Raw genomic sequence first — 27638 nt, forward strand, 5'->3', positions numbered from 1 at the left:
GAATCTCCAAAAAATGCGTGACGTAATACTTGAACGCTTCCCATACACTACGATGACGTCACAGAAAAACACCTCAGTTTTCATCGTGCTGCATAGTCAGTTGTACACTTCGTGTTGCAAAATCGAGTGATGCTTCAGTTTTAGTTAAGTTTATTTCAGCTGAGGTATAGTTTTTTTATAGAACAGGAGGCAAACGGGCAGGAGGCTCACCTGATGTTAAGTGATACCGCCGCCCATGGACACTCTCAATGCTAGAGGGCTCGCGAGTGCGTATACCATGAATTCGACACAATTGATAGCATTATATACACACTATATATACCACAGGGTTGTGAGTTCAGTAAGCTGTCGGGTTCTATCAAGCCACTAGCCTGTTGCACTTCATGAATTGGACGATGTTGGCATCAAGGATTAAAAACGTGTACGAACAAGATTCGTAGAAAAGGAACCAAATCAAGGGAAATTGAAAGTCTTTATATGCTTAAACTTTATTGCACTTAAAATTATACCCCGAAGGTTAAGATTCAGAAGAAAGAGACTGGAAGCGATGCATATTTAAACACGTTTTTTATTTACGCTCTTTTCTGAATATTACCCTAAAACGGAATGTTAGATCAAACTTAATTTTATATTTCGATATTGTTTGCAGAACTTAAATTAAAACAATAAAAACATATGTCTAATATTATCAAAAACAATAGAACGTAATGAACTGTATAACAAAATATTACAATGATTTCTTTAGTACATATACAATTATTTATACGCAGGCAGGCATTTGTCTTAAATCATTTCTATAGTAAATTTCAAATATGAACTAAAAACTACCAAAAATATAAATTTTCCTTTAGTTAAAGCAAAAGTATATAACAAGTTAATTATCGATTTATACTGGATTCTTATATCTAACGAATCGTAAATTAGTGGTGGAATAGTCGAAGCGTGGTATGCGCTAAAGTGATTTTATGTTCGTCACAGGCCATTATCACTTCTTGATCATTGTTGGAGCCAGCCGGGCTTCCGATGTATTCCACGCCAACCTAAAAGATTTATAGTTCACGATTAATTCAAATTCAATAGCAATTTTATTATTAAATACTTTAGCAGCAATTAACCATTAGCGCCTAATGAACGCCATCTACTGTCGAGAGTAAACAATATATCGGCAGATTTCATTATATCATTCGCATTTATATCCGTCTGGAGAATTTTTTGTAAATATTATTTTATTTATGTATAACTAATCTTACAGCTAACATGCATATTATAAAACAAAACACTAAGGGCCTGTTTCACAATGTATGGATAGTGCCAATTAGCTATGCAACACATAAATTATTCGAAAGATAAAAGTTCCAAATAAGATACTTCGCATTTCATTACGTATAGCGCTATCTGACAGTCGTGAAACGCAAAAATATTTTATCCTACCAATAAGTAATAAATAACTTATTTGGAACTTATCCGGACATTGTGAAACAGGCCCTTAGACAATACAGAAATCCAAAGAACATGAATATAGTAAAGAAAACTGAAATTGAACATGTGAAACAACAAATAATTCTCAATATATTAAACACACATCTTTGGTGATGTGGAAAATATCAATATCCTCATAATTGGTGTAATAGTTAGATAAAACATAATTGGCAACAAATAATCGAAGAAGCATGTGCAGTATGAGATTCATGTAGGGTTATAGCGGCATTATTATTATTGTATAAGTAAATAGAGAACTTATACCACATACATCGAGTAGGTATTAGTAGCTCGTATCATTTCGTAAAGAGAATATAATATAAAATCCTACATCGTAGTTCCTAATTTGATGAAGAGATGTCGCTAAACACAAATGAAGTTATAATTCAATTAGAAGTTTGGATCATTTTGTTTTGTCTTTGGTCTACAGATATAATGTAAATCACATTTATATCCGTTAAAAAATATTATATGTTTTGTCTCTTTTAATACGTTAAATATTTTATTAGTTTTATAAAAAAAGCATTCTAACTTGGTTAAGGATGACGTTCATTCAAAAATAAAAGTATTATTGTATGTTAACTGATAAAATCTGTTGTTTTTTAAGACTTCAAAACACGTGTGCTAAATTTCAGCTGTATTTGTTCACAAATTTCTCAAAATTTGATTCGAATCTAATATATTGCAAGCAGACAGTTGGATTATCTCCAGTCACTATTTTTTTATTTTTTTCAGTTGACATGTACCTACTTAAAGCCAGTTTTTTATGGCTTCGACAAATGCAGAAACGAGGGTTCAACTAACCTGAGCAGCTCTATCAATATTATCTCTAAATGGGAAGAAGGCGTCAGATGCGAGGGCAACTTTGTCCATCTTCTTGACCCAGTCTTCGCGTTCCGCATCAGTTAGCAGGGCGGGTGGAGCGCCTTCGAACAGACTGTTCCATTGGTCGAAGGGCAGATCCGATCCTGGAAAAGATTTATAGTTGTACTAGAACGATCATTTTGAGGATTATTTTTAATAATAATAATAATTTATTGCAAGAATATGGTCCAACAATGTGTAAAATACAATCGTAAGTTCTCACATTCTGCCACACACAATGGCGCGCAAATTTGTCTTGGTAATGAATTTTACATTATTAGTTATATGTTGGTCAACTTTTATATTGCACATATCATATCATACATTATTAAATTTATATCAAATTCAGATCTTACTAAAATAATATTTTATTGAATAATATATTTTTTCTAAAAGTAATATACTTACCAAGTCGACTTTTAAAGACTCTAGTCGGAAGATCTTTTTGTTGTACCACGGCAGTACTTACTTACTTTAACTATGTCATTAGATGGATATGTCATCTCCTAAGAATAACTACGAGCTTTCTCTAAAGAGTTTTTTTATATATACAAATTTTAAATTGTTTATAGAAATCCTTTGTCGATACGTCGCTATTGCGTATATTAAGGTTACCATAGTAACATATATCATATATCATAATATATTAATAGGATTATAGCCAAGAATACAGCTGTTCCACTGCTGAGGAAATGCGATGGCCACTCTAGACTAACATTATAGTTTTCATTGATGATGGAAATCCAAAACAGGATCTCCGAACAACCCAAATTTCTGTTATGCCAACTAAACCACGATGGTTGCAGTCAGAATGCGAGCTTATTTCTTCCGATCTTAGAAGAATGAGCTTTTGAATAAAACAGAATATTATTTAGAAAAATTAAATAGATAATAGTTTCACTCACCAACTGTACCACTAACGTAATTGTCAATGGCATTCGCCTGAACCGCCCTCGTCACTCCAGCCTTAAAGTTCATGGCGAGAACACGTGGGTGGTGCCTCATCCACCACAGGGAAGCCTTGCCACCTGCCAGTCTTGTGCAGTGGATGCGTGATTGTTGGCCGGCACCAATACCTATCACCTGTAAAAACACTCTAATGAGGCTCTTTGTAAGTCAGAAATCTCAAATCGAAGTCAATTCAGAGTCAGAGAAAAGTATCTCTCCATTTAGCACATGGAAGTAATTTAGGACTAATGGTTGAAAAAGACTTGACTAGGTCTGACGTCAAACATGTACTGGATGCTTTGATACGGAAGTCATAGTTTCAGTTGGTCTTTGATTACCTTTTGTCATAGGTTTGCTCACATACATTTCTCACAATTTGAGGAAATCTAGCAACCTTTAATAAAATATAATTTATCAGTTTAAAATAAATTAGTTATATGTATTTACATTTTTTAAATACACGCACATATATATAGGTCTATAAAAATCGTAAAACTTCAATATAAATTAATAGCACAATTATGTACTTACAAAACATAAAAAAATTACTTCTACAATTTCTTAGAAATTATTACTACTTATTCATTAGTCACACAATGCGTATTGTAACATCGATGCGACCTACCTGTACTTGTGTAAAAAAAATTGTACATATTCTAATATTTTTATTTTATATAAGTAGCCTATTGATAAATAGTAGCTTATTTTTAAAACGATGTGCATTATTAACCTAATAACTAATTTCTCACTAAGTGAATGTAATTCTTGGAGAAAATTATCTTTGAACCGACCTTTAACAATGACACTGCAGTGACTTTAGTCGACTTCTAAATCGAAAAACACCATCGATTCCTATTTCCCGGATATAATTCACGACTAGGATTTAGTTAGATTATGTTTATATTGATTTCCCGCAGCCTGGTCAGGTGACCGTTAATAGACAATTACAAGATATAATTATAAAATAATATAAAAATCGAAAGCATTGTAACTTTAACTCAAACTTTATGGTAAAGTAATATATCTTATGTATTTTAGGGATGCATCCAATATCGATCCCGATACCGATATATCGGCATCGGCGATATTTCTATTCTCGATATAACGATAACGATACTTTTCAAATTTTGCGCTATAAAAAAGTAATGTACAATTTTTTATATAGACAGACTTGCGTAATAGACTTTCTACACAAAACATGAGAATGCTCTGTTTTTTAAACAAAAATCTTATCAATGTTTATTTTAATTATTGGCGTTATGATTGATTAATTATTTATTACAGACATATTAGAACACATCCTGTAGTCGATTGAGAATTCTCGTCAAGAACAGGTTTCTTGCATCGGCTATGTATGAAGCGGCGGTGTTTCGATTGTTTTAGTGCGTTGTTTGTGCAACTTTTGAGGGTAAAGGGGTTTTGTTGTATATTATGTCACTTTATTAAGTTAATTATAATTAACTAAATATTTTCGACGTCCTGGTGGACAGAAAAACTGTGTCCAGTTTATGTTTCCACCATACAAACTTCTACTATTTAAGATTATTTATACAATAAAGAAATAAGTAAGTTATTACTCCTAATTCTTAATTTTATAAAACTAATACAATTTAAGCAAACTTGATATACTATATCCGTTGGTATCGGTATCGGTATTAATATGGACGATATTTCTATAGGAGTATCGTCATCGGTATCGTATATACATAGTTAGTATCTTTATATAGTTGTTCCTCTAATTAAAATGAACTGTACAAAATCCAGCCGAGTTGTTATTTTGATCATCATATAAATAAGACTAATGTTGCCTGAAATGTTTACAATATTTTGAAAAATTACAAGTTGTTATATATTAAATATTCCTAACGATACATCATACACAGGTCAAATTATTTCAATTATTTATTGTAACCGATAATAACTCCGGTGATAAAACTGAAACCAACAAAAATGGTTTTACATAGCTACAAACGTATACGATAAGGCAATTGAGAACTAGCCCTTACAATAACTGTACGATAGAGAGAGCGAAGCAAACAGTGTGTTAGAAAGGGATAAAAAGTGGGCGGTACTTGCCACCCAGAGCGAAAAAACCGTCATAGCGACGCTTCTATATTTTGATTTGGGTATATGTGTATTAATGGTTCACATATAGCGCATAATATCCATTGTTGTGACCCGTTAATTTATATGTTTACCAACGCTTTACTTATAAATAAGCTTTTATTAAGATGACAATCGTCACTAAAGAATTTTTTTCTTTTATCAATACAAACGATTTTTGAATTGTGATTTTTTTTCTCCAAATTTAGCTTTTCTGTTTCATAATAATTATTAGAATTCCGTCGTATATATTTTGTTAAAATCAAAATTTTAAGTAATTTGTTGGTAAGATGGTTTTCTATTTCTCCAATTACAGAACGAAATCAGTTTAAAATAATATTTATAAAATCAAATATTTTTTAGGGACTCAACGCAAAGTCAAACTTCCGTGCGTCAAAAAACGTCAACGATTTTGACATATAGATACCGAAGTCCGAAGATAGTTTTGTGCCTAATTTCACAATAAATGCCAATGTCCCGAAGATAGTTCTACTTAGATTATAAAATGAAGATAAATATGTTTATTATGGAACAATATAGACAGGATCACTTATTCCACATCATTAAATTCCATCCAATTCATTAAATTTGAATCTGTAGGCATCCCTAGTCATCGACAAAGAAGACATAGGATATAGGCTGAGAGAAAAAGCCGGCGTAAGAAACTCTCGGTACTCTTTTAAAAAAGTCATCAAACAACACTTATTTTAAAACAAATATAGCAAATTAATTAGAAGCAGCCTGCCCAGCACTAAGTCCCAGGCCCTTTTATCAACTAGATAATCGCTAACTTTATAAGTAGTAAGCCTTTTTGCACAGCTTTTATTTCAGTACGGGGAAAAATTATATATTAAAATGTTTAAATCTGATAGGTCGATACAGCAGGTAAGATCACGATTTACCTATAATTGTATGGGCTACCTGTATTTCCCCAAAAGTAGGAGGAGTGAAAGGAAAACTATGGTCAAAATGAGACCCCTGCTATAGACCAATACGAATTAACAAAGAAAATAGGAGTTCGGCTGTTTATTGTTTACTGAAAAACAGTTTAGAGGTGAATTCTTACCATGTTCCTGAGGGAATTTGCGTTTTAACGTCTATTTGATATTATTTATTTATTTAATAAGGAAATATTTACACGTGCAAACAATAATTTAATTAAATAAACTGAAATCGAATTTACAACGTAAATTATTGTAGATGCCTGTTTATTTTTTCAAAAGAAAAATGAACATGAGGGTGATGTGTATCCAAACTTTAATTCATGTGAAATTTTGAATTTGGAACTTTAAAATATTCTACCCGAGAATTCTACGTGTCTCAAGGCTTAAGCGCAAAACAAAATATTCCACAGTATTGTAATAAAACAATTAAGCTTTACTAAGCTGTTATAAAGCTAGTTCTATAAGTCCTATTGTTATGTGTAACAAAAAGATATGACGTTAGAGAAAGCATATTTTTCATGGTAACACAAAATACAATACTAAAAATTTCATTATTTAAACTTTACTTTTGTCTCAGTATAAATCGAGTATTTTAATGACTAGAACTAAGGTAAAATATACCAAGGTCAATTTTATTATAATTTTATTTTAAAATATGTAAAATTATAGTAGATTATATGTTAACTAATAACACAGATTTTATTACCAGGATTTTACCAGAACTTATTTTCTAATGAGCTAGAATTGAATACATACTATAACAGTTCCTTCATAGAAGATGGCTTTCCACCGCTAGACTACTAGACTAGAATATTCTTAAAATAAACATAACCTGTCTCAATAATGTAGCTTCTAATGAAATAAATGTATTAACCAGCAATGTTACTTTTAAGCCTTCGATAGACACAGAAAAGAAAGTTCTTACTCCAAGTAAAATGTTTCTATGTTCTTTAATTAATTAGGAATTATCAATGGTCCATATTTAAGAAGTGTGATAAGGCAAACTCATACATGAGTGAGTGCGACAGAAAATCATTTCAGCAGTTTGCAACAATGTACGATGTAGGTACGGCAACGTCGCCGTACCTACATCGTATGTAATGGGATTAGACACTTTAAAGGTAATAATAATTTATTAATAATTAACTAATAAGGGTCATTAAAATAGGATACATTAATTAATAACTATTTGTAATACGTAAAATATATACTAAGTCTTAGACTTGTATTTATTTTGTGGTGGCGTGTATACACAATGACTGACACCAACTTTTGCTCTCACCTCGCTTGTATTACTTCATTTTACCATATTTTGATAAATTTAAGATTCGGTGTATAGTTTAACGTCAATGTTAACTCGGGTGGGCCTTTATCATATAGATGTATATTTTTTTTGGATCTACATACCTACATAATAAAAACGATTTCAGAGGAGTTCTACTTAGTTATTACAAAGATAACTTTATAAATAGTACATTGATACGTCTACGAGAATATCCTTTTTAAATCTTTTTACCTATAGACACCTAATTATAACGTACCATGCTTGTGATGTTGTGTATTGCCAAATATGGGACATTTGGCATTCAAATGTTGGGACACTAATGGGCTTTTCTTTAGAGGCTATAAACATATATTTTATACATATGCACTGGATTTCTTGTTACCTATAACTATTTGATTTTAGGTATTGTCGTGGAATAAGCACAATCTAAGTATTTTAAATCCTAAATGCAGAACGAAACGCATTCATTTTTTTTATAAAACTACCTGGCGTCCCCGTTAGGTCATTATAGGAGGGGCTTGAATAATTATTTGTAAGTAAATATTCATATCGATAAATGATAAATGAAATCTTGTGATACAAAGTTCAAACTAAGTTAAAGTGCTAAATCTATTGATTTATGAAATTCACTTATCACGAAATATGGCCAAAGAAAAATCATATCTACACCGGTGCATTAGAACTCTAATCGCATGTACTTTAAACTTTGAAATACAAAATATCTTTAAACCTTTTACCCTTATTCAATTAATATCTCATAATCGAATATTTATAATTACAAACATTTATTATTGCATATATAACGTATTAACATTACTGACATATAGTTCTGCGATAGATAATATAATTTTGGGATCACATAGCGTCTCGAATGTGTGAGCGAGACGGCAAACCATTCCAGAAAGAGACAAAAGCGAAGGGTCAAAATGCCCACGCACCCACGATCCCAAATCACCAATTTTGTTTTGGGTCCACGTGAACCCTTAAAAGGTTTAGGTTTTACATAAAAGGGACTAAAGCCTATTTCTATATAATAATTGGGACGTACATTGACCCAAACCCTCGGTAGAAATAAGGTACATTTAATATACAAAACAAACCCACCTCGGAGGTACTTTCAGACTAACATGATATGATAGAGAGTTCCTTCGAGATATCGCTTCAATTAAACCTGTAAAAGTATCAATAAATAAACTGCGAGTATATTTTAATGCCACGTGGTAATGTTCTATGCGTCTGTTTTCAAAGCCGTTTTCGTCTAACAAACACAAATTTACAATAGTTGGGGACTATTCCATTAATACAGATGTACCAAAAACGCAAAACAAAGTTCTATTTATTGATTATTAATTCTATAACATCACCCATATGTATTTTAAGATCATTATACAAATACGACACATTCCACACATGTTACGTTTATTTCTTACATAAAAAGAATTCCCAAACAATTCAACAAGCTGTTAGATACCCCAAAAATAGCGCATGTTCTTACCCTTATCTAAGTGCAAGAGAGACAGAGATGTAATTACAATAGTGTAGTGCAAGTACCTTATCAACGCGAGTGAAAGAGATAGACAAAACTGGTTTGCTTTACTCCCAGTAAATAGTGAAGCATTATACATATTACAAAATTAGTTGTCAACTATCTCTCGAGGAGGCATAACGTGTGAACAGAAGAAATTATTACGTGGACCTTATCACTGGAAGTTTATAGGAAAATAACAGGTACTACTTAATATAATTTAAAACTAGGAATTTTATCGTTTTTGCTACAACGAAATGCCTACAATATAAATATGTAACTAATATTTTTCTCGAATTAATAAATAATGTTATAAATTTGACTATTTGTGAATTGAAATTAATAATAACGTGCTTTTAATGTTCAAGTGTGATATTATATTTGTACTTAATACGTAGGGTGGCGAGTTAGGCTTAGGCTAAACTTTTTAAAGTGAACTTGTCAAAATGGCGCTGTAGACGCATTCGACGGACGCGCGGTACAACGGAACGATGCAAACAAATGACCAGCGCCATCTTGGCGCTTGGTCATAATGGTATATTCGTATAAAGTAATTTACTGTAAATTAAAATAACTTTCCTGCTTGGAAGCAAGCGCTCGTGTTAATATATAGTTTTATTATAAATTATTATTATTATTTAAGACAAAAAGAAAGCAATTCGTATCTCAGTTATTACAGTGTTGAGCATAATTACGTCATAATATAATTAGTGGTTATATCATTGAGTTCGTCAAATTAGTTCTTAATTAATGTTGACATTAGCGCCACCTACATGTATAAATTGTAACTAAATACAGCTGTTTGTTAGTAATGACAGAACAGTTTAGGTAATTTCTTTTAAAATATTTTTTCTAGTTACCAAATTTTTTTGCTAATTGTGTATATAATATATTGTTTCATCGATAACATTTCTACGGCAGGAAAAATTATTTATTGGTTTTTAAATACAATATATTTATTTTAGTACCATTTCGATTTCAGATCTCAAATCAGACAAAATGACAGTTGGTCCTGAAACAGAAGACTCACTATTTGGTTTTGGAATGCCATCGTTGGAGGTAAGTTTTATCAGTATCTTACAATCACATTTTTCAATTGTTTTTATATCAATAAGATGATCAAACAATACAAAGCTCAAAAAAAAACGTTCGTGTACTTAAAGCAATCAAAGAAGACTTGGAAGTTATGCTTCGGCGTAATAAGATAAAAATGTTATCAAAAAAATATTCTACGTTTGTAGAAACGACACAATGGAGAAACGGTATTTAATCAATTGAAAGTTTTATTATAACGCATTGTCTAGTTAAATAAAGTTTATTTAAATATCACAAAAAATCTAAAATGTTGACTATAGTTAACGCCAGGGTGTCGGTTTTTTATGCGACAGTGTGCATAGTAAAATTTTACACTCATAATTTTTACCTAACGCGTCAAAAGAAGTATAACTTCTAATATGTCACCACAAAGAGTATGGATTGATACAGGCAACACTTTTCAGGTCAGCTCTGTACTCAGATATCAAACAAACCACGACTAATAAATGGATCAAGTCAATTACTAAACAATTTAAAGTTAACCACATACAAATTGCATTAACATTACTACAAACCACAGAGGATTTCAAATTAAATTATAATTTATCTATTAATATGTATTTAAAAATAAACTAACATTATATTTTACAGGCGTTGGGAATCAAGAAATTGGAAAGCGAGAACCACACCGCCCACCTACATCGACCTGATACTCCACCTGATTCACCAGAACCAGACGAGGTACAGCCAGACGAAAATGTTGCCAGAATGGATGAAATGCAGAGAGGGAATGAAAATATCGCCCATGCCGATGTTATCGCTGAATTCTTCCGAAAATATCCCCAGGCGAACAATTCTTTCGCAAACATCATGGATCTATACAGTGACAGACATTTGGAGGAATTACTGCGAAGAATTGATGAAGAAAACTTACATGAAGGGGATCCTATGAAAAGGTTCATTTTGCTTTACAATTTCTATAAAGCTAGGGAAGACTTCGAAAACGATAAAGATATTTTGATGAAGGCATGCCTCGCTCGTATAGATGCAGGTGAACCGATATTATTTTGATGACAAAACGATAAACGTAGAGGAATTACTAAGACTTAGATGTCTTAAAAAGACAAACCAATGCTTAACACGTGTTTCTTATGAAAATAAGAAATTGAACGCTTCCCCCTAAGTTTCGTTTTAGAAACAGAGTTCAGTGTTAAAAAGGTTTCAGTTTTGATATAATTTATTTTTCTATTTTTTTTTAATGATCGTAAATTTTGATTCTCTGACTGACTCCGATAAGAAATAATTTAAAAATAACTACTAAAATGTAATCACTAATTTTAGCCGTTTTTTGGGCTTTATTTAGAAACTAGACAAAAGCTGTTAATGCACATATCAAAGAGTGGGAATTTAAAACGAACCATGGTCGATTAGCTAGTTTTGCGACAAGATCCGAATTTCCGAAGGACCAATCACATTCAAACGAAACTAGCTATCGTGTCGTCTTTTGTTTTTCATTACTTCCTCCTCAAGTTAGCACAACGATATTGAGGCGGTGACTTCGGTGTTACTGCATGTTTACAGACTTGGGGCCATGTGTCTAAGATAGGCTTGATTTAGATTGGTAACATATCATTAACAAAAAATTCGAATCATATTTAACATTTGTGCAAGTGTTAGCTACCTCACAGTTCTTCGCCGTACATTTTAAAACGAGTTTTTTCAATCACAAATAAGAGTAAGTTATATTAAGTAACCGTTCATAGTGAGCGGAATTTAGTGATATGTTGTAACTTTGTGATATTTTATCTAAGAGAGATAAGACTGAAAATACTGACGATAGTGAGGTTTTAGGTTAAGGTATTATAAGTTAGATGTAAACGCTATTTTTTGATATAAACCGATTCTATACAAATGCAAATACAGTTAATGAAATAAAAAGACCTACTTGTAAAAAATCAATAAATTCAGGTACTCTTTCTACTACTTTTTAAAACAACTTTCTCTATAAATTCTAATTAATTTGGTAAAATATAAATAATCGTAAATAAATTGTGAATCAATTACGAAAACTCTTGTGATTTTTGTTTTGTCTCAAATTTATTCGTTATATTAATAAAATTAATGTTATATTTATTGTGTATGTGCTGTGATTCGGTTATAAATGTTATATAAGTAACTCCATCTTTTATTTCCGCTACCACTGTTTAAGGACCTCTACCGAGTATTGCGATTCAAACATAAACGACTTGCGACTAACCACTAACTAGGGGCGCTGTCAGATTTTCAACTAATTTCATTAAATCTGAAGGAGCTTATCAATTAATCGTGTATTTTTAGTACAAAGCGCCCTCTGTACTAAAAAAATTGATTTGGATGAAAATTGTCAATTTTTGTGAAACACAAGTTCGGCTCTGTACATCGAGAGCAAACACCGTATATGGCGAGAGAACGTTGCGGTATTTGCTACCGCTAATAAATAAGTCTACCCAAGTAGATATTAGATTGCCTAACACTAACCACCATAAACTCTAAACAAAAAAACGAGTGTGCCTATGATATTAATTAACCAATGAAAACATGAAATAAATTTAAATATTTGTAGAAAATTATATATTATATATTGTACACACACACACACACACATATATATACATACAGATGGAGCGAAAGAAGTTTCACTTCAAAAACTACTTTTATATGCATTTGTCGCGTTTCATAATAAGACTGCTATAGTTACACACAACATAGAAGCCACAGCGGTTTTAGAATGTAACATTTTAATAAGAAATGCACACAGTATTTGTTATTATAATTTTTATTGAATAGGGATTTCGGATTTTTTTTTAACTAACTTGTTTAACTATCTTGTAGCTAAAGGAAAACTGCCTACTTAAGAATCCCTATCAATTTCTTCAGTTTAAAAAAAACTGTCAGTTAAGTACTTGACTTGTATTAGTAGTAGTAGTAATTGCAGCCTCCGGCCAAGAACATGGCACTGTATATCTTATTTATCAAAAATAGATTAAGTTTCTCAATTCGATCATATATTTCTTTGTGCAGATAATTTCGTCGTTTATGAACCGATTTTGACGACTCTTGGTTTTGATGATAAGGATCCGAGGATGATGAGATTACCTTCGAAAATCCGTACAAAATAAAAAAAAATACGATTCCTTCGAAAGTAGTTTTTTTGTATAATTACATACAAATTCACACAACACTAAAATTATTAGTATTACGTGTACAACCAAGTTATTTGCAGATACAGTTTCTGCACGGAAATAAACTTATTTAAATATATCAAAAATTAACCAGAAAATTTGGCACTAACCTGTCCGTCCCTGGCGTAACAGACCGAATTACTTTGAGTATATTTGAGAGCGATGGTAGCGACGACAAGATCCCTCAAAGCATTTTCCGGTAACTTCGCACTCTTGGTCACAATGTTCTTGAACAAATCAGCCGTGATCTTAGCATCATTCCTCCTCTGTTCCAGAGTGAGGCCAAAGATCGTCTTCTGTTCCATTAGATCTGGAGTGAAGCTGGGGTCCATCTGCAAAATCCCATTTTAGTTTAAGCAAGCTTATTAATATAAGACCCCAACAGGATACTTAATGGGACCTAGCGATAAGTTTCCGTTGCCTTCTATTTAATTATTAAAATCGTATGTATATAAATATATATATATAGAGTTAAATTAAAATTAATAATTATTTTTTAATGTTTGTACTTTTTACATTTTGTGTCACAGATCCAAAGGACTATGTTACTAACTGACTTAGAAAAGAGGAGGTTATTAATTAATTTAACTTTCTTTTGTGTGTTAACGTGACAGATAAATGTGGCTTAATTTGGAGTATGTATAAAACAAACCTGTAAAACACAGTAGTTTCCACCTTTCTTCTTGCTTAGTATGGCTAGAGCCTCGGGGGTGTATCCCGGAGCTACGATACCATCTGACACTTCCCGTGATATAATTTTCGCGGTGATTTCGTCACATACATCTGATATCGCTATGAAATCGCCGAATGAGGACATTCGATCGGCACCACGCGCTCGTGCGTACGCGCACGCTAGTGGCGTTAGTTTTGGAAGCAAATCACGCACCATACACACTGATGCCTGGAATAAAGATTTGGAGAACTTAGGAAAACTTGTGTGTGTAGTACTTTTAGTGTAACACTCTTTCATACTATTTTATATCGAACTTTGGAAAACATGTAATTTGTTTCTTTTTTAATTTTTTTATTGACAGTTTGGAGTAGGAGTTATGTGAAATGAACAAGATAGGCAAAGATATAACATCATCGATTTAAGTCATTTCCCTAGCTGTTTCATCAAATGGCTGAATCATTCAGGCCGCTAGTTAAACGGCGCTGTTTCGTAAAGAGACTAGGCTGTTGATTGAACGGCTTATTAAGCTTAGGGAGCGTTCAAATATCACGTAACGTAACGTACAAACTCCTTCCCTCTGTAACGCACCGTAACGTTTTTCTTTACGTTGACGTCGGCGTATACAGACGGAATAAGTTTGTGCCGCCCTAGCCAGTCATAGTCAGGTAATAGTATTCTGTATTCCATATGTATTAAAGAGGGCTCTAACTTCAAAAATATAATCCCCCCCTCCACCCTAAATTGCGTTACGTATTATTTGAACGCTACCTAGCTGCGACATATACATAAAAAAATGTTAAACCCATTGTATTTATTGTCTATGCTAGGGTTGCCAGAAAGCAAAAGAAAAATTAATGAATTTCTCACCTCTTCCTCCGTAAGTGGGAACCCTACAGCAGCCCCAGCGGGCGACACATGCTTGAAGCTAGTCGCGGCTGGCAACCCCAAGGCTTCCTTCAGCTCGCTGACCAATTGCCACGCGTTCAGTGCGTCACAAAGGTTAATGAACCCGGGCGCACCGTTTAATGTTGTTAGAGGTAGTTTATCACGGGTTGTAAACACCTGAGCGGGTTTCTGATGGGGGTTCATACCTAAAAATTAATAGTGACATCTTAATACTATTTCACTATGCCTCCTGCTGATAGAGGATGTTTGACAGTCCATTACTTAAGATGTCATGTGGAACATGGTGTAATTGGTTGTAGTTACAAACATTGTGTAAAACAAAAATAAACTTGGCTTAAAAAGAGTGGCGGAGGGAGAGTTTATTGCCAGTTCTTCTCTTCCGTTTTAATTGAGAACGGGCAGTAAATGTAAAATTAGAAGCATTTAATATATATTTCTTTTTTTATGTTCATAAGTGTTGTGTTATCTATGAGAATAAATGATTTTTGACTTTTGATTTTTTCTAACAAAAAAAAAGCAGGTTCAGAGATGTTTAGGTATGATTTAAAATAAAATTAATTAAAAAAAATGTTTATTTTGGAATATAAGATACAGGTATCACTTATTCCACGTCATTAAATAGAATTGGGTTTGCTTCACGGTTTTTTTATGAGCGTAGGTGGTTTATCTGATGTCAGTCGATACCGTGGACACTGTTATTGCTCATCGCAAGTGCGTTACCGGTCTTTTGAATATTGGTTTCGTTGCTTTAACGTTTTCGGCAATACTTTATTGTCAGCTGATTCCATAATGGCCATTTAAATTATAAAAAAGACAAATTTAAACAAATTATATACTTACTATTTATGTAACAATTGAGTATAAGAAAGTATATAAGTAAGCAAATTCGCGGTGTAATCCTCAATTTGACTATGGCAAATAAAGCTTACCTAATCGATTATACTTAGGGCCTGTTTCACAATGTATGGATAAAGTGCCAAATAGCTATGCCTTACATAAATTATTCGAAAGATAAAAGTTCCGAATAAGATTCTTTGCATTTCATGACAAATAGCGCTATCTGACAGTCGTGAAACGCAAAAATCCTGTTTATCCTACCAATAAGTAATAAATAGCTTATTTGGAACTTATCCATACATTGTGAAACAGACCCTAATTCTAATTAGAAATTTTAAACGCGAGTCCTGTGTCATTGAGTGTCTGTCAGCCTCCTACCCGTTTGCCCACTTTCATAAAAAAGGTATTTACTCACCATATCTTAGTGTTAACTGAGATTCTCCAGCGGAATACTGCTTTCGGAAGTAATCGGAAATAGCTGTATCATATTGTGACGTGTGCGTAAAAGCCTTCAATGCCAATCTTTGCCTGAAATTATGAATTATATTACCACAAACAGAAAAAGAAAGAACCACAAAAAGAAGAGTCACCCTGCATCGCTGGGTTCGATTCCAAGTCAAGAATTAAACAAACTTGTACTACTTCTCGATTTTTGGTAAAAATCTTTTACCATAAATATATTAATTTATATTTGTATACAATTTCATATAAGGAGTGATTTATCATCCGAAGCCTGGTTGGTTGTATGCTTAGATTTGTTCTGTTACGAGTGTTATACTAGAAGTCACCATTTGTTTTAAAATCGTTTATATTTCTTTGGACAAGGCTTCAAGAATATTGACCAGATTCTGCCTTAAACTTATTCCTACTATATGATGTTATTGGACACTTTATGTAAAATACTGTTTATAGTAAATTAGGTTAAACTTTAATTATCTACCAGTGGCGAAGAGTCCATACAAGCCGATTCCCACCGGGTTACCTTTCAAAAATCAGTTCCATATTCATACAAAAGTATTTACATTCTATTTCATTAACAAAGTATTATTAATTAAATGCCTGCGCGATTTACAATAGCAATAGTAATTCTTAGCAATACCCTAAGTATCACATTTCATTTTATAGTCGTAAATTAATCAGCGCGTCAATTTTTCGTACCTAAATTACATTAAAGGTAACTCGACGAATTACAGCTTATCTCGGCCAACGTTTTACTATGAGGCGAAAAGAGACAGAGCGTGTCAAACCATCTCTTTCTAATGCTCGCTAACTGTACGTAAAATTTAAAGAAAGATAAGGCTGATCGCGACCGGCTTGCAGTTCTCTCCTCTCCTCTATTAGAAAGAGACAAAGAAATTATTGTTATTGAACCACGGCACGGGAGAAAGAAAACACGACAAAATTAAAAAGAATTAGCGTTATAATGAAATCCTTCGCAAGTCATATTCTTTTTATTTTGGCATATTTTCGCGTTCCATTTCGTTTGGTTGAAAATATATTATTTTTAGTATGTGACATGTGTTCCTATACCACTGGTGCGTGATAATTTCGTTTGTTATATTTTAATATTTGTGTTATTTAAACTGTGACTGATTCTGTAAGGTAATTTAATCGCAGATTTGGTTAAATACTGTGGATTTTGTTTGTTATTATGGCTTTAATTCATATAGAGTGCTGTTCAACATTTTTTTGGACCGGCTTCCCTTTGCCAAAATTTCACCCTTCGCCACTGTTATCTACTCATAAGTAACGCTCGATCGTAATGTTCTATTATGTTTCAGTGAAGAGAATATGTAACAAAATATTCGGATTTATCAAAAACCATCACCAATATGACCCCCATACATTTTTCACGTACGATAAGACTTAGGCGCAATAAAAACTGTGATATCGAACCGTGAACGAATAGTGTGTATCGAGCCTTAGGGCTAAGTTTCGTATCTGAATCACGCCCTTATATTAGGCATATCACTAAACTTCGCAATTTATATTAAAGTGTACTTAGCAACAATTACGATGGCCAAAAGTTCAAATGAGATAATTTTTATCTTTCGGTCACGTAAACAAAAATATTTCAATGTCCATTTACGTCATTGTCCTATTGTGTACACATGTTGTTTCTCGATTGATTATAATTACCCAAAAATAAATTTTTTTCAGTGCTAAGTGTATGATTTTTAGACCCTTAATATAAACTGAATTGTCAAATCACACGACGAATATATTGAAAAGAACCTATTAAATGAACATATATATTTTATAAGATAGGTTTTATATAAGGAGCCGGAAGGCTTACGTCTTCATTTTTCTTCAGAGAGAATTTATGATAGATATTATTTGTATATTATGGTATGAATAAGGGTTGCCAAATTTAGTTTAGTTACTTGATTGTTTGTTAGCGACTCTATAAATATAATTAGTTACCAGTTGTAAGAAATATGTACATAATTTAAGAAATATGGTTAATGTTGTTAGCGAGTCTATAATTAGAATTATTTATGAGCTATAAAATATGTTCATAATTTAAGAATGGTTTAAATAAATGAATAGAATGCTTCGCCAAAGTATGTCGTGTTATCAAACGAATACATAAACGTATTATCCCCTGCAGGCCTGAGTCTCTGAGGTGTCGTGGTTCGCAACAACATTGTTAATATTATTATCAAATTCTTGTGCACGAATAAATAAATATTTTTTTATTTGTTTTGTGTTTAATTTGATATCTTTTGTTTTCGTATTTTTTGCCATAATTTTCTCTTCTTTTTGGTTTAAAGGAATTTATTATGTGGTGAGGTTAGCTACCCTTACGGGTACTAAAACTAAGAAGTAAGGGCCCGTTCGGTACGTATCCAGATTTACTGCAATTTAATCTCCCCCCCCACTCTTGTCAATAAAGTTAGCAAAGCTTTTAAAAATAATTGTACATAAACGTATTATTTTTTAGTAGGAATAGACAATGTGTGGGTGAAATGTGAAAAAAGGAAATAAATACTGTTGACGAAATCACCAAATAAGAAAATCAAAGAACCCCCCCCCCTGCCCCTATAGTGCTTACGTACTTAATCGGTAAGCAGAACAAAAATTAAAAAAAATTGTTTAGTTACCTAGTATCCAGCGACGTCTGGCGATCCTTGCTGTTCTTCAACTCATTGATAACCTTGTCATAGTCTGTGGGGTCACAAATAACAGTGACTCTGTCGTGATTTTTAGCTGCCGCTCTCAATAACGTGACACCGCCGATGTCGATATTTTCCACAGCGTCAGCAATAGTTACGTTCGGTTTTGAGACCGTCTCAACGAATGGGTACAGATTGCATACAACAATGCTTATCATATCATACTTTTGACGTTTCAGATCGGCTTGGTCTGAGTCTGTTAACCTGAAAGGAGAGTGATTCTTGTGTATATTCATTTGAAGAAAAAGCAAAGAAGAGGGTTAAGTCTTGATGCGAAGACTCAAAATTAAAAATTTATAGCATATAAAAGTTTGGTGTATGAGATTGCCTATACTTGGTCACGTGATTTCCATAGAAATTCGTCTAGCAAAAGGTTCGTTCCCCGCCTGTGTACCAATGGACTTTCTTATAGCGCATTTAACAATCGCTCGAACGCTGACGACAAACATCGTGAGGAATCCGGCCTAACTTAGACCCAAAAAATTAACGGCGTTTATCAGGAGATTGACATATAATAATGAAACAAATACAGTAATCTAAAGCCTATTTCTAAAAAGGTCGTAGCGCCACTGATTTATTTCTTATATTTTTTTTGTATTGTCATACGTAAATACGAATCGTAATATAGTATAATAAATGCAACTATGTGCTCAATTGTAACTAACCTAATAAGCATACATCCTTTCGAGTAGCATACGTGTAGTTAACTAAAGAAATTGAATATAATGCCTACTTGGCAGCTGTCAAAACTGCCATTATCGTATTTAAACTGATAAACTGAACATAAACAGAAAAGATGTTAAATTGATTCTAAATTTACATTTACTACATGTTCGCAAGTCAAGTCAAAGAATCGGCAAGAAACTCACCGCCACTCTTTTTAATCATAATCACGTCAAATAATCGTACTCAAGATATGACCCCCTAAGGTATTTGTCCTAAATAAATAAAGCATTTCTATGTTATGTACATACATAATATGTTATACAATACCTGGACAAAATACCAGCATGGACGGCTGGGTGGAGAGACTTGACTCTTCCACCCAGCATCTCAGGTGCACCGGTAATATCTGACACATCCAAAACCTTAAGACCAGCATTTCGAAGAGCTGATGCAGTACCTCCACTTCCAACTAGCGTAAGTCCAATCTCTGAGAGATACTTCGCAAGTGGAAGTAGCCCGGTCTTATCGGAGACACTCAAGAGAGCTGAAATTTGAAATCGTACTATTAGTTTAATAATAAATAAAATTTATTTAAAATTACTTGGAACATAAATATTTAGTAAACAAAAATCATTATTCAATTTAATGACATGAATAAATAATTACAATCCCTGGATACGCCATGAAAGTAAGCCTACCACTTAACTTCCAAAAGCGAATATCTCAATATTGAGTTTAGTACTACGGACTTAATTGGAACCAAATACGATAGTATTAATTTAACTTGAATTATCCTCTGAAGGTCTTGCAAAAGTTAGGTTCCACGTTTAACCCACACGTAGAATAACCAGTAATATAAATTGGAATCATATTTCTGCATTTCATATTTACAACGACGAAATCAAACATAATAGTTCTTTGAGTTACTCATTACTCAACTATATAGCCTGTTTGACTGTTAATTTCACTTTAATTCGACTCTCTGCCATTTTCAAACTCGAAACTATACTCTTCAAACCGTCTATATGGCGTCGGCAAACGACAATTTTGATGGTTTTGTCCAATGTTTCATGAAAAACAACTAGAGTATAGTGACCATAATGTAAATTTGACTGAAGCAATTTCATTTTAAAATCAATATTTCTTATGTATAATATGTAGTGTAAATGAAACCATATGTTTAATCTTTTTTATTTTTGACAAATAATGATTATCGTATGAATGGAATAGGCATTAGCCAGCCAGTTTATTAAATGTTGTAACAATTGCTACGGCTACGGGAATATCTTTCAGGCCGCTAGTTAAACGGTCGTTTAGTTAAAAGGCTAGGCTGTTAATTGAATGGCAAATTAAGCTAGTTGGCTGCCACATATACATAATATAAGCCCACGAAACTGGGTCGCCTTTTCGTATGGTCTAGAAAATATAGAACGTAGTTACAATATGATACAACAAGACGAACTAGTTATTCAAGAAAATATGACCTACTTTCAATACATTAGTTACGCGACTTAATAAACCGTATAAGTGATTTTTCACGGTTGAGTGATAATTATATATTTACGGAATATATGACTACATGATATATTTGTCATGCTGTTTTTAACTGTTTAAAATTGTTGAAATTAATTTAGTCATTTTTCAAAATGAAATCATTATATAACAAATGCAAATTATATTCTCATTACATTTCAAAACATTTTTAGTGACAATAACATAATATACTAGTTGCAATTGCAAGTATTAATTGAGAGACATTAAACCGCGTTTATAGTAAGTTACACAACTTAAAACTGGGTAATTAAAATTTAAATAAACTTGAGATCTGACGTGATAAAAATTAAAAAAACATGATCAAAGTGTTCAGAACTATGCCACCAATAGTTACTACATTTTATATTTGTTATATTCACTTTAAAACCTAATTGGTAGGTGCTAAAAATCATCTTATTGCCTTTATACTTTGTGAATTAGGTCAATAAATGTTGTTTTTGCACTTGCATAGATACTTTACAAACTTTTTATTAATGATGTATATGTCATCTACATAATTTTATAACTTACCAAACCTGCGTATGCATGTAAGATAAAACAATTTAAAGTTAATTGCATGATAGATGTGTATATGATATATAGAAAAGAGGCTGTGTCTCAGTTACAATTGTATATAGCCTGAAAACCCTCTCTCCATAAATTGACTAACACAAAAAAACTTGATAAGGTTGTTCAACCAAACAAACTGCCGCTTCAGTTCATATTATTTGTATATACATATAATATTTAATATTATTTATGAGTAACTTTACAGCTATCTATATTATAAAAAACAAGTAGACAATACAAAAAGCAAAAACAGATTACATTAATAAACAATATATATATGAAAAAGAAAACATAAGTACATTAATAGACTAGGAGAAAAAGACAAATTAAATTTTAAATGTTGGACAAACTAAAAAAAATACCTAATATTTTAAAGGAAAAACTTAATTGCTTTTCAAAAAAAAATTCTTAAAATATTTATCCACATCCTCACCTCAGTGGGAAGGTGGAAAATATTAACAAAATTATTAACTTACCTAATGTTCCATTGGAAGCCATGTTGATAGTTCAATGAATAATATGAAACTGATCTAGTAATAAAACAGCTGGGTTCAATACCACTTGACCTTTCACAGGGGTCCTGATAACAAAATTGAGAGACTTAATAGGGTTGGTTGCATACATTTCTTACTTAGTATATGGCAAAACATACAAATAAATTCAGTAAAGGTAAAATATCAGAATTTCTAAAGATTCCTTTAAAGGTTTGTTTTCCTTCACAAGTTTGAGTAAGTATTAAAAAAAATTAGAATCTTGATTGGACATTAATGTGGACATTTATTAAATTGTAAAATTTAACTTGTATAATCAACCATAACTATTATTCCATTTGGACTTCTATATATACCTAAAGTTAATTAATGGCATTTACATATTTAATTTTTACTTGTATACATAACTGCTTGTGGCAACCCTGACATAATAATATGATGAAAACACTGATGTAATCAGACATTATTTCAATAAGAAAAACAACAATAACATAATTTTAAATATGATTTAACCTATACATATAATGCAAAACATGCTGTAGAGAACTTATACATGATTATATCAAATATTATTTATCCTATAAGCAAGCTATTTAATTGATAGGTAGAATATTTTTTCTTACTTCTAGATAAAATATATAAAATGGTACTTATAAAACTAAAAGCAATATGTTCTGTTGGTCAGTTTTTTATAAGCAGCAGAAATACTGTCAAGGGTTAAAATAACACTTAATACAACTGGAATGAAGAATCTTGTTAGAATTTCTCTGGTTAGAAACAAGCTTAATTTCTTATTAAGCTTAAAGTGAAAGCAGTCTTGATAAAATATGTAGATTAACTTCTTACTTTGGTTGAATTTAACAGTCCATTGAAATCCGTAAATGGAATCTCCATTTACGGATTTCTCTCATAGTGAATAAAATATTTATTATAAAATTTAAGTACAAATTAATATTAAATAAAAGCAAATATACTTCTATTAGGATTAGGTAAAGAGAGTTAATCTAACTTAATTTATCGATTCTAGATTGGACGTACTATAGTATAGTATCTGACTTTAAAATTAGAAACTCACGTAAATTGTTTAGGTTGTAATATATAATCCGCATGCGGTTCTCATAACATACACTTCGCACTTCGCAATCCGAATTCCGAATTCCGAAGGCTCCTGGCTCGCAAGTCGCACAGTTCAAAAAATACTTTTGTAAACGCGCCACTTTATCCAACCACAGATCAAAAAAGATTTAGTTATCTTTCAATGACATTGATGACTCTTCACGAAAACTCCATTAACTTGCCAATTCATTTTAGCTCTCAACTAACAAACATCAGTTTTTAATGTCTTCTATTTTAATAATCTGTGCCATGTGTAAAGTTTTAAATAATAACCATGTGTTTTTGATATCTCTGTTTTAAACATTTTTCAGCTTAAATGTATATTCGAACTAAAATATAAACATGTCATTACCGCAAGCAGCAACTAAACCACCAGGTAAAAGTTGGCGCGATATAAATCAAGAGAGAAAAGCCTTGAAACGGCAACGAAATGAAGAGAAAATTGTAAAACGTGAAAAAAAAATGTTAGTAGAGAAAGAACTTGAAGAAAAATTCAAAGAAGAATGTGAAAAGGAAAAGAAGTATGCTGAGATTTCTACGGTCAGCATCGCCATACCGGGTTCAATTCTAGAGAACGCTCAATCAGCAGAACTACGAACGTATTTAGCAGGCCAAATTGCCCGAGCTGCCTGTGTTTTTTCTGTCGATGAGGTGATCGTATTCGATGATATAGGCGATAAATTAAATACAAAAAAGTCAAAGTTAGAAGATGGTGATGGAGTTATAGTTGCGCGAAAGAGTTGTGTGCAGTTAGCTAGAATTTTACAGTACTTAGAATGTCCACAATATTTAAGAAAGCATTTCTTTCCAATCCATAAAGATTTAGAGTTTGCAGGTCTTTTAAACCCTTTGGATGCCCCTCATCATTTACGAATGTCTAATGACTTCAAATTCAGGTAATAATAGTCAATATGTAATCTTTACTTATCCATAATTACAAACCTTTGAATGTGGATATCAAAAAACTGCTATCTTAAATTACAGGGAAGGAATAACAATGAACAAAAAGGTTAAGCCAGGAAAAGGTTCCCAAGTCAATGTAGGACTGCTGAAAGATGTCTCAACTGATAAACTTTTAAACCCAGGTATTAGAGTAACAGTTAAAATGTTACCTACTTCTGAAGGTAGTAAGAAATTAAAAGGAAAAATTGTAAGTCTGGCTACACCTCGGGCGGAAACTGGTGTATACTGGGGCTATACTGTAAGGATAGCTAATAACCTCAGTCAAGTGTTTACACAGTGCCCATATAAAGATGGGTAAGAAATTTTTACATACTTTTTATTTTATAGAACAGGGGGCAAACGGGTTCTAATACAAGAACTTATTATTTATAGATTTTTAATTAATTTGTAATTTGCCATATATCAGTTTATCTATAACATTTAATTTAAAACAATTACCAAATTTAACAATTGTATTTGTGCCACATATTAGGTTTTAATTATACACTAATTACAATATTTTTTTTTAGATATGACCTTACTGTGGGAACTTCAGACAAAGGAAATTCTATAGATGACATACCAGATAAGGCAGTCACTTTCAACCATGCCCTAATTGTTTTTGGTGGCTTACATGGCATAGAAGCAGCACTTGAAAGTGATGAACAATTACAAGTTAATGATGCTAGCCTACTCTTTAATCATTATGTCAATGTTTTACCTAATCAAGGCTCTAGAACCATTCGAACAGAAGAAGCTATATTGATAGCACTCACTAGCCTTAAAGCCAAATTAAAACCTAACAATGCTCCTATGGTTTTTAAAGAGGGTGGTATAGCAACTAGTTCAATTTATTCAATGCAGAAAAATTATAATTCTGCTGTTGCAGATAACAATGTAGATTTAAGCAAATTTGATTAAAACATATTTTTACAAAAATATTTTATTGTAATTTAATGGAAGACAACAAGAATAAGTATCCAGAATTAACAATATTTTATTGCATGTATTGCATATATACATGGATTTTGCATACAAAATCCATGTATTTAATTTATATAAAAATATATTCATGATACTTCTGCTTATATTTGGTTAAAAAAATTATTGTGAGATTGCTTGTTGTACTGTATCCCTAAGTTGTTTGATAGTGGCAGCTTGATCTTGAGCACCTATCACAGCTGTTCCAGAGACTATCATATTTGCTCCTGCCTAAAAAACAATTAAGTTTCATAGTCTACAAATTCAAGAATGGAAGAGTTGATTCCTTCCATTCTTAACACATTTTTCATCATTATAAGATAGTTTTTATTCATAATAATTACTACATCAATATATTTTGCCCACTTTAAATTGCTTTTAAGCACAAAATGAAGTAAGAAAATTTTAGACTAACTTACATTAGCACAGCACCCAATAGTGGCAAGACCTACACCACCATCCACTTCAATATTTAACTGTGGATAATGCTCCCTTAAATGCCGAACCTTTATCATCTGATCTTCCATGAACTTCTGTCCACCAAACCCTGGCTCTACTGTCATTATTAACACCATATCTGACATTGAAATGTATTTTTCAACATCTGACACAGGAGTACCAGGTTTAATTGCAAGGCCAACCTACACAATAGAACTTAATTTAAAATTTAATTATTTACAATAATCTATAATTAATAGAAGAGATGATATCCCATCCTACCTTCATTCCACTTTCTTTTATTTTTCTACAAACTCTTTCAACATCATCCACTGGTTCAATGTGAAAGGTATACTGGTTCACACCAGCATCTGCCATTGGGGAAATCCACTGAAATTTTTTTGCCACTATATGACTTTTAAGTCTTGTTACACATTTTTAGCCTGCTATTAGTACATAGCAAGGTAAAACAAAATGTTTTATTGAAATTAACACATGATCTCTAAGTTTTATGGAATGGTATGAATTAACCACCTGTGGAGGTTGAGGTCTTGTAAATTGTAATGTGTTATAGTTAGAAGCTAAGTTATTGCTAGAAACATTATGAAACCTGTATTAATAGCTATGACAATAGAGAACCATATACTATAGCTTCTTTATTTTTTTTTGAATACTTACTGGTTACTGTCTATATCTAGTCATATCAACTCAAGAATCTAAAAACTGAAGAATTTTACAGTTTAAAATAAATAGACATTAGATGCAAATATTATTGTGTTATACCTGTTCAGGATTAGCCACCATCATATGGGTTTCAAAAAAGGCATCTTTAATTTTACTTCTAAGACACTTCACTACTGGGTGACCGAAGGTTAGATTAGGAACAAAATGGCCATCCATTACATCCAAATGCAAGTAATCAGCTCCATTATCTAAAAGTTTCTGAGATTCTTCGTAGAGTCTTGATAAATCGGAATTAAGAATAGATGGTCCAATTAAAGCTTTTAAATGTTTTGCCATATTTGCTATTAAATATTTATGCAGTTCTCAGGTTATATGTAATTTTATTTGAAGTATGTATAATACTATAAACTAAATTAAACCTCGGTCCTTGGTTGTAGTCTGTACTCTGTAGGATATTTTCTAGGTTATTGATAATTGATAAAACTTAAAAGTCATAATAAAGTTATCATTTGATAAGAAATGTCAATTATAGTCTAAAGTCCTTTACCTGTCTCATTAAGGATAAATTTAATATCATCATTTTAGGGTAATGTCAATTGTCATTGATTAAGTCTCGATGTTTATAGTGTTCACAACCTGAAGCCAGGCAACTATCGTACCAGAGGCCGATAAATTATCGTACATGGATAAAAATTATCGTACAAGTCAGGAAAATGGATGAAATACTTTTAAAAATCATATGAAACGTGCAATAATGTATGTAGGAAATGATTTATAGTTTAAATCTTGTAGACTTAAGATACACGGCTAATGGCGACGTGTATCTCGCTCGTATATAATATATACATATTAATATTAAGTTTCTCATGTAAATAAAATATTTCTGTTTTGTAATGAGAAATAAAGTTCTTTAAACATTAGACTTGTGTTTTTTAAATTGAAAAAAAAAACATATGTGCAATTCACACATGGTAGAAGTGAAACCTTCAAAAACATTTTTTTTATTATTAATCATATATAAATTAATCATTTTCCATTATCTAAATGTGTGTGTTCTTTTAAAACAGTATATTTTAATGATAAATTTTAATTTATAAGTTTAATATAAATTTTTAATTTGGGAAAAACTAAAACATCGAAAGTTTGAAATTCGATCAAATGAAAAAGCGGCAGTAAAGAGAGGCTGTATAATGCCTGCTATCTCATTTTCTCCCACGTTAA

General features: G+C 32.0%; 4 protein-coding genes across 4 annotated transcripts; 2 read left to right on the plus strand and 2 right to left on the minus strand.

Annotated features, from left to right (window-relative positions):
* Nucleotides 1-476: 476 nt before the first annotated feature.
* On the minus strand, nucleotides 477-23472 carry LOC110999470 (bifunctional purine biosynthesis protein ATIC). The gene is made up of 11 exons (XM_022268529.2): nucleotides 23332-23472; nucleotides 22242-22345; nucleotides 19990-20206; nucleotides 18925-19200; nucleotides 16236-16348; nucleotides 14945-15168; nucleotides 14057-14305; nucleotides 13515-13736; nucleotides 3249-3426; nucleotides 2284-2447; nucleotides 477-1040 (listed from the first exon to the last, which is right to left on the minus strand). Exons 2-11 carry the CDS (start codon nucleotides 22261-22263, stop codon nucleotides 921-923), a joined length of 1785 nt encoding a protein of 594 aa, XP_022124221.2. The 5' UTR covers nucleotides 22264-22345; nucleotides 23332-23472; the 3' UTR covers nucleotides 477-920.
* Nucleotides 9216-12369, plus strand: LOC110999472. Its single transcript, XM_022268532.2, has 3 exons — nucleotides 9216-9351; nucleotides 10131-10207; nucleotides 10835-12369. Exons 2-3 carry the CDS (start codon nucleotides 10148-10150, stop codon nucleotides 11252-11254), a joined length of 480 nt encoding a protein of 159 aa, XP_022124224.2. The 5' UTR covers nucleotides 9216-9351; nucleotides 10131-10147; the 3' UTR covers nucleotides 11255-12369.
* A 108-nt stretch (nucleotides 23473-23580) lies between the features above and the next one.
* LOC110999471 (putative methyltransferase C9orf114) lies at nucleotides 23581-25253 on the plus strand. Its single transcript, XM_022268531.2, has 3 exons — nucleotides 23581-24268; nucleotides 24357-24629; nucleotides 24845-25253. Exons 1-3 carry the CDS (start codon nucleotides 23715-23717, stop codon nucleotides 25233-25235), a joined length of 1218 nt encoding a protein of 405 aa, XP_022124223.1. The 5' UTR covers nucleotides 23581-23714; the 3' UTR covers nucleotides 25236-25253.
* Nucleotides 25254-25334: 81 nt separating this feature from the next.
* Nucleotides 25335-26945, minus strand: LOC110999474 (ribulose-phosphate 3-epimerase). The gene is made up of 4 exons (XM_045631092.1): nucleotides 26517-26945; nucleotides 26016-26123; nucleotides 25715-25936; nucleotides 25335-25526 (listed from the first exon to the last, which is right to left on the minus strand). Exons 1-4 carry the CDS (start codon nucleotides 26751-26753, stop codon nucleotides 25419-25421), a joined length of 675 nt encoding a protein of 224 aa, XP_045487048.1. The 5' UTR covers nucleotides 26754-26945; the 3' UTR covers nucleotides 25335-25418.
* Between the last annotated feature and the right edge of the window lie 693 nt (nucleotides 26946-27638).

Source organism: Pieris rapae, chromosome 2 (assembly GCF_905147795.1).
Source record: "Pieris rapae chromosome 2, ilPieRapa1.1, whole genome shotgun sequence".
Classification (NCBI taxonomy): domain Eukaryota; kingdom Metazoa; phylum Arthropoda; class Insecta; order Lepidoptera; family Pieridae; genus Pieris; species Pieris rapae.

Excerpts from the sequence above, each read along its gene's own strand:
- LOC110999471 (XM_022268531.2), top strand. The coding sequence starts at position 23,715 with ATGTCATTACCGCAAGCAGCAACTAAACCACCAGGTAAAAGTTGGCGC. Across the intron at positions 24,269-24,356 it reads TCTAATGACTTCAAATTCAG|GGAAGGAATAACAATGAACA; the intron begins GTAATAATAGTC and ends CTTAAATTACAG. Across the intron at positions 24,630-24,844 it reads CAGTGCCCATATAAAGATGG|ATATGACCTTACTGTGGGAA; the intron begins GTAAGAAATTTT and ends ATTTTTTTTTAG.
- LOC110999470 (XM_022268529.2), bottom strand. The coding sequence starts at position 22,263 with ATGGCTTCCAATGGAACATTAG. Across the intron at positions 15,169-16,235 it reads TCAGTTAACACTAAGATATG|GTATGAACCCCCATCAGAAA; the intron begins GTGAGTAAATAC and ends ATTAATTTTTAG. Across the intron at positions 14,306-14,944 it reads TCCCACTTACGGAGGAAGAG|GCATCAGTGTGTATGGTGCG; the intron begins GTGAGAAATTCA and ends TCTTTATTCCAG.
- LOC110999472 (XM_022268532.2), top strand. The coding sequence starts at position 10,148 with ATGACAGTTGGTCCTGAAACAGAAGACTCACTATTTGGTTTTGGAATG. Across the intron at positions 10,208-10,834 it reads TTGGAATGCCATCGTTGGAG|GCGTTGGGAATCAAGAAATT; the intron begins GTAAGTTTTATC and ends TATATTTTACAG.
- LOC110999474 (XM_045631092.1), bottom strand. The coding sequence starts at position 26,753 with ATGGCAAAACATTTAAAAGCTTTAATTGGACCATCTATTCTTAATTCC. Across the intron at positions 25,937-26,015 it reads TAAAAGAAAGTGGAATGAAG|GTTGGCCTTGCAATTAAACC; the intron begins GTAGGATGGGAT and ends TCTATTGTGTAG. Across the intron at positions 25,527-25,714 it reads CTATTGGGTGCTGTGCTAAT|GCAGGAGCAAATATGATAGT; the intron begins GTAAGTTAGTCT and ends ATTGTTTTTTAG.